At 44.5% G+C, this 7,073-nt stretch overlaps 1 protein-coding gene across 3 annotated transcripts in view; it reads left to right on the forward strand.

The window, feature by feature from the left end:
- Positions 1–7,073, forward strand: part of CEP85 (centrosomal protein 85kDa) — a 54,878-nt gene that overhangs the window by 41,018 nt on the left and 6,787 nt on the right. For 2 of the 3 annotated variants that reach the window (XM_011981636.1, XM_011981637.1), the window contains 4 exons: positions 3,487–3,639; positions 4,464–4,618; positions 5,697–5,790; positions 6,609–6,659. In XM_011981636.1, the coding sequence (XP_011837026.1) occupies positions 3,487–3,639; positions 4,464–4,618; positions 5,697–5,790; positions 6,609–6,659 (453 nt within the window). Of the gene's footprint in view, positions 1–3,486; positions 3,640–4,286; positions 4,369–4,463; positions 4,619–5,696; positions 5,791–6,608; positions 6,660–7,073 lie in introns of those variants that run through there. The other variant, XM_011981638.1, reaches the window with a different exon arrangement.

The raw sequence follows: 7,073 nt of genomic DNA on the forward strand, positions 1-7,073 counted from the left end.
AGTCTCGCTCTATTGTCTGGGCTGGAGTGCAGTGGCCTGATCTCGGCTACTACAGCCTCCGTCTCCTGGGTTCAAGCGGTTCTCCTGCCTCAGCCTCCTGAGTAGCTGGGATTACAGGCACCCACCACCTCGCCCGGCTAATTTTTGTATTTTTAGTAGAGACAGGATTTTGCCATGTTTCTCAGGCTGGTCTCAAACTCCTGACCTCAGGTGATCCGCCCGCCTTGACTTCCCAAAGTGCTAGGATTATTACAGGCTTGAGCCACTGTACCGGCCTAATTTTTGTACTTTTTATAGAGATGGAGTTTTACCATTTTGGCCAGGCTGGTCTTGAGCTCCTGACCTCAACTAATCCTCCCACCTCAGCCTCCCAAAGTGCTGGGATTACAGGTGTGAACCACCATACCCGGCCATATACATAGATTTTTACTTGTTTTCAACCCAATACTTCACCCTCTCTGCTGTGACTGGGTACTCCTGAGTCGGGAATCTCTCTCATTGATTTCTTCGGAGAATAGTCTGCTGATGGGGAAACCCAGGGTGGGGCTGATATCTAGCTAACTTGTATGTAGATTTCTAGGGAATTCCCCTGTTTTTCAGATCTGTGGTTGATACTTGCCTCCATCTTGAGCTGGTACTTCAGAGGCTCTTGGGAGTTGGGAGGAGCAGATTTTCTTCCCTGTTGTCTGTAACTCCCACTACAGATTGTAACTTTTCTGCCCAATGTCGTTTATCTCCCCTGTTCACTTTCACCTTTTAAAAACGTTAAAATCTTTCATAAACTGGGCATGGTGGCTCACTCCTGTTAATCCTGGTACTTTGGGAGGCCAAGGCAGAAGAATTGCTTGAGCCCAGTTCAAGAACAGCCTGGGCAACATGGCGAGACTCCATCTCTATAAAAAATTTTAAGTCAGGCTCGGTGGCTCACGCCTGTAATCCCAGCACTTTGGGAGACCGAGGTAGGCGGATCACGTCAGGTCAGGAGTTCAAGACCAGCCCGGCCAACATGGTGAAACCCTGTCTCTACCAATAATACAAAAAATTAGCTGGGCGTGGTGGTGGACGCCTGTAACCCCAGCTGCTTGGGAGGCTGAGGCAGGAGAATCGCTTGAACTCGGGAGGTGGAGGTTGCAGTGAGTCGAGATCGCGCCACTGCACTCCAGCCTGGGCAACAAGAACGAAACTCCGTCTCAAAAAAAAAAAATTTTTTTTTTAAATATTTGCTGGGCGTGGTGGTACGTGCTTGTAGTCTAAGCCACTCGGGAGGCTGAGGTGGGAGCATCACTTGAGCCCAGGAGATCAAGGCTGCAGTGGGCTGTGTCCGTGTCACTGTGCTTCAGCATGGGTGACAGAGCAAGACCCCGTCTCAAAAAAAAAAAAAAAAAAAAAAATCTTTCCTAGACTTTTGTTTCCTCCCCTGTTGTTTCTCAGTTGATACTTTATTTATTTTCTGTCATTTTAAAGATGTTTTTGGAAGGGAGAATACATAAACATTTATGGTCAGTTTACCATTTTCAGTAAGCTTCCCAGGTGATTCTGATACATACTGAAATGTGAAAATCACTGGTTCAGAGATTTAAGAGTACAGATTGGACCTAGGATAAAGCTTTTGACTGATTTTCAGGGATCGATCTTAGTACTGTTATATCTTTGGATTAAATTAGGCCTTTGTCTCCTTTTTGACATTTAATATATCTGCATCACTTTTTCTGTTTTCTCTTGTTTTCCTCAGCTTCCTTGTTCGTAAGCAAACAAAATAAAACAAAGCACCATAATGGTGAAGAGAAAGCCTCTGTTCAAATCTTTATTGAATACCTGCTCTGTGCCAGGCATTCTGCTGTGTGTTTAGGATATGATAATTAGCAAACAGACATAGCTCTTTCTCTCAAGTCTCATTAGCCTTTCCAGTTGATTGCATGGCTTTATATCATGTATGGTATTTAGGGAAGAATATATTACTTTTCTGACCAAACTGGTTATATGTCTTATCAGAAAGTTATGTATACTTCTGCAGTCCAATTCAGATGCAGACCATCTGGAGTTAGTGTCAGACTCCACAGGTTTAAGGGTACAGTTCTCAACAAAACTCCAGATGCCAACAGCAAATTCTGGGGTCTTCAGGCCACTCGTATTTCTGACCAACTGGCTTCTGTGACCTTCAGGTTTAATAATTCCCAGAATTACTCACAGAACTCAGGAAAGTACTATACTTATTATTACAGTTTTATTATAAGTGATACAATTCAGGGTTGGGCGCCGTGTGTGATGCCTGTAATCGCAGCACCTTGGGAGGCCAAGGCAGGTGGATCACCTGAGGTCAGGAGTTCAAGACCAGCCTGGCCAACATAGTGAAATCCAATCCCATTTTTAGTACAGTATTATTCTGTACTAAAAATAGAATAATTAGCTGGGCGTGGTGGCGGGTGCCTGTAATCCCAGCTACTCAGGAAGCTGAGTCAGGAGAATGACTTGAACCTGGGAGGCGGAGGTTGCAGTGAGCCAAGATCGTGCCACTGCACTCCAGCCTGGGTGACAAGAGCGAAACTCTGTCTCAAAAAAAAGGGGATGAGGGGGTGGGATACAATTCAGGACCAGCCAAATGAAGAGAGACATAGGGTGAGGTCCAGGAGCATCCTGAGAGCAGAGCTTCCATGCCCTCTCCTTGTGTGGAATAAGAGCATGTAAACACAGCACATTTATGTGTTTACCTACCAGGAAGCTCCAGTGAGCTTCTGTGTCCAGAGTTTTTAGTTGGAGTTTCATTTATGTAGGCATGATGAAACTCAATCACCCATCCCTCTCCCTTCCCCATAGTAGATTAGGTTCAAAGCAGTTGGTTTTTCTGGTGATCTGCATCCATTCTGAGTCATAGTATTCGCATAAATTTACTCATGATGGGTTCTGGCCCACTCCTGTCCAATTCAGGAAATTCCAAGGGCTTAGAGGTTACCTCCCAGGAACCAGGTACAGAGACCAGACAAATTCTGTATTTCACAACAGAAATGCTGCCAGTTTTTAAAAACTGCCCTAGAAGCCTTTCTCTGTCCTTGATTTGAAAGTTCATTAATTCTTTAGTTTTATACTCAAATCCTAAATGGCAAAATTTATTTAGCTTCCTACCTTCATTGCAGTAGAACAACATTCACAACCTCAAGGGTTGCTTCAAAAAAAGTTGATGTGGCTGGGTGTGGTGGCTCATGCCTGTAATCCCACCACTTTGGGAGGCCAAGTTGGGTGAATGGCTTGAGGCCAGGAGTTCGAGACCAGCCTGAAAAACATGGCAAAACCCTGTCTCTACAAAAAATAGAAAAATTAGCCTGCCATGGTAGCATGTGCCTGTAGCCCCAGCTACTCCAGGGGCTGAGGTAGGAGGATCACTTGAGCCTGGGAGGTGGAGGCTGCAGTCAGCTGAGATCACACCACTGCACTCCAGCAGGGTCATAGTGGAGTGAAGGGTAGAGACAAACTTGACATTTCTTCTTCTAGGTCAAAGGTCGCGATAAACATATAAATAATTTGAAAAAGAAATGTCAGAAGGAATCAGAGCAGAACCGGGAGAAGCAGCAGCGTATTGAGACCTTGGAGCGCTACCTGGCTGACCTGCCCACCCTGGAAGACCATCAGAAGCAGAGCCAGCAGGTAGCAGCAATGTCTTGGCATGCCTGGGGTGATCAGGGAGTGGCCAGGCAGGGGAACTTTTTCATCATCTGCTGTATGCAGTTATCCTGTGACTTCCTGAAAGGATAATCCCAAAGCAGTCATGTCCAGATTCACATTTGTCAGATTTGTAACCAGACTGCAAATTTTTGAGGTACCCAGAGTCTTCCTTATGTTAAATATAGTGAACCCCAAGTTTCTCTTCAAAGAATCAGTATGTTCAGCTCTCTTACTCTTTATTTTAAAGTTGAACTTCCAGGTTCTCTTCGCCCTCTTGCTTCTAGTTTCATTAAACAACCTTTTCCACCAGTTTTAATCAGTAGTTCACATCTGTTCCCCTGGTCACCTGCTCCATCCTGACTCATCCCGGTCACCTGCTTTGACCTGAGTCTCCCCGGTCACCTGCTCTGACCTAAGTCACCTTTAGTTACTTGTTCCTAACTGTCCTTCCCACCAAACTACTCACACACACCCCCCCCCCACTCTGGCTCATACACCTGCTCTCTTTAAAATAGCCAATCAGAATTAGCTTAGACTGTGTGGTTCAACCCTAGCCAATAGGGGAACAACATAGCAGTAAGGACGACCTGCTTCAGGAATAAGAACTCCTTCCCTTCCCCTGTCCAGTTGTGCTTTTGCCATTGTTCCATCTGCGAGGAGCACCCTTTCTGCAGAAAGTAAAAATTGCCTTGCTGGGGAAATTAAATGTATGTTTGAGTGCTATTTCTTTGTGACACCAAGGAACAAGCATTTTGCATTTCTAACACTTGACTTATTTGACCTAAATGTGGGATCCCGTTTCTCAGCTTAAGGATTCTGAGTTGAAGAGCACAGAGCTGCAGGAGAAAGTGACTGAGCTGGAGAGTTTGCTGGAGGAGACCCAGGCAATCTGCAGAGACAGGGAGACTCAACTGGAAAGCCTGAGGCAGAGAGAAGCAGAATTTTCCTCTGCTGGACATAGGTAAATAACCCTGTGGGATTGAGAGGAATGGAGAGAGTTTTTTGTCATAGCCATCCTGCTTACTTACCTGTGTGACTTTGGGTGATTTGGGAAAATCATTTTACTTCTCTTGAGCTTTGTTTTCTTTGGACTGTGAATAATAAGGAAGCAGCTTTTATATCTTTGGCATGGAGTAGGGATGCAGTGGGGACTTATCTTCATAGCCTTTGTAAGGATCTAACCCCGTGTCTGGCACATAATTCTTAGTATGTATGTGTTGAATAAATGAAAGCACTTTATAAACTGGGAAATGAGGTATCTGTATACTTTCAAAAGTGGGTACTGGTGGTAAGAACTGAGAGTTATCCACAGTTCGAGCCATGTAGTTAATAAAGGCTACCAGGAGCATCTGTTTCTCCTCAGCCCTAGGGATTGTTCTCCATTGCCATGACAGGTTCTGAGAACAAACAAGATGCCATAATGTACTCTCAGGGTGTCTTGGGAATCTCCTCCATATTAATAGCAGTTTCTGTGTTTCAACAGCCTCTTGGACCAATTCCAGTTTCTAATGGGATAGATTGGATTTCTCATGCCATATTTAACCACAGTGTCCCTGTTGTTTATCTCAGCAGTTGGGCTTTACTATAAGTAATTGTAGGGACCCACTGGAGGAAACCATTGGTCAGAGTCAGAAGTGGGGTTAGAGGACAAAGTTGGCTTTGCGCCAGACTGTGTGTGCCAAGAAAACAGCTTTTGTATTTTCTGAACTTCCTACAATGTACATGTATGACTTACAATCTAAATACATGTGATAAATATGTATTTTTAAAATATCAAAACAAAATATACAAGAGCCTTGGGCAGGTAGAGAATTGGTGTAACACTGTATAGATTCTGGCCCCTAGGGAAGAGAATGAACATACACTGAGCAGCTTTTGTGTGGCACCCCTTATATTACAACAGACCTAAGTATTATCCCCAGCTACCGCTTGGAGGGGACTAAATGTCTTGCCTCAAAATGTTCAATAAATAGCAGAACCAAGAATCAAAGCCACTTGTCTCTAACTTCAGAGTTCTTGAAGGGGCCACTGTCTTTCAGCCTGCAAGATAAACAGTCTGTGGAGGAGACCAGTGGAGAAGGTCCAGAAGTGGAAATGGAGTCCTGGCAGAAGCAATACAATTCGCTCCAAAAGGTGACTGAGGATGTCCAGGCTGTAACGGAGGGTAGGCTGGGAGGAAAGAGAAGATTGTGTATTGGGAGGCAGACATGAATTCTTGGCTTTGGGCTATCTAGGATTTGTTACCAAGAGCTTTTCTTTCTTTTCTGAGAAGTCACCCTGTATAGTAATTTGTATTTAGAATGTCATCCTTATAACAGGCAAACTTGACTCACGTAAAATATAGGCAAAAGTAAGAGGAGGGGTGATATGCCTCTGAATGTCTAGATTAGATGACCCAAAATGGTACAGTAAAGTTTGGTGTACTTTCATGGCTCAGGCCCATACAGAAACCCTGAATTGATTCAGAGAACACCTGCAGTCTTTAAAAGACAAGAAACCAGGCCGGTTTAGGGTCCCTTCTTGGATAATCGGTATGACCAAAGCTGTAAATAACAACCACCATAATAGCGCTAGAAATGGCAACCTTCATTAAACTGAATTTTTAGCCATGTCCTTGTACCAAAGAACAAGAGTTTGCACTGGCTATATATAAAGTTGATTCCACTGGCCTGCAGTTATTAGGGTGAGAGTTCCCTTTCCCCAGTAGTGGTCATGGGTCCACACTACATTCCTGTATAAACCTTTGTGATTGGAGCACAGTACTGTGAAGCTAGTTAGCCAGGATTAGGAGTCTGGTTTATATTTCTGTAGGTAGAGTTCACTAATCTGTATCCTGGTCTCGCTCTTAATGGTCTAATAGCCAGACCACATGTCCTAGTGCAGCCCTCTTGCCCTCTGACCTCACTGTCAGCCTTGTGCTGGCAGCCTTCCTTGATAACTTTGCCTTTCAGATTGTGGAGAAGCAGCAACAGAAGATGGATCAGTTGCGCTCACAAGTACAGGTGAGCAGGAATCCTTGGGACATGGTGGGCAGAACTTAATGATGGAATCTCTAGAATTTAGCCAATATTTATTTTGTTCTCTGCTATGCAAGTTGCTCAGTGTTAGGGATACAAGAAGAATGAGACCCCAGTCAGTGCTTCCGAGCCTTACTGAGAGGACACAAATATAGTAGGGAGTTTCAGCACAGTACTGTGAGAGCAGTGTCCACAGTATCCTGGGGGAGCACAGGAGAGTCAGTGGGAGGAAGGGAGGTAAAAGAGAGGTTTCTGGAGATCCTGAACCTAGAAGGATGAGGAGTTAGCCAGGCAAAGAAGAGGAGGTGGATAGGATGTGTTGGATTCCAGATAGGAGGAACAGCATGAGTGGGAACATGGAGACATGAAACAGCATAGTTTTTTGTTTTTTTTTTTTTT

Source organism: Mandrillus leucophaeus, unplaced genomic scaffold (genome assembly GCF_000951045.1).
Source record: "Mandrillus leucophaeus isolate KB7577 unplaced genomic scaffold, Mleu.le_1.0 Scaffold23, whole genome shotgun sequence".
In the NCBI taxonomy this organism is placed as follows: Eukaryota; Metazoa; Chordata; class Mammalia; order Primates; family Cercopithecidae; genus Mandrillus; species Mandrillus leucophaeus.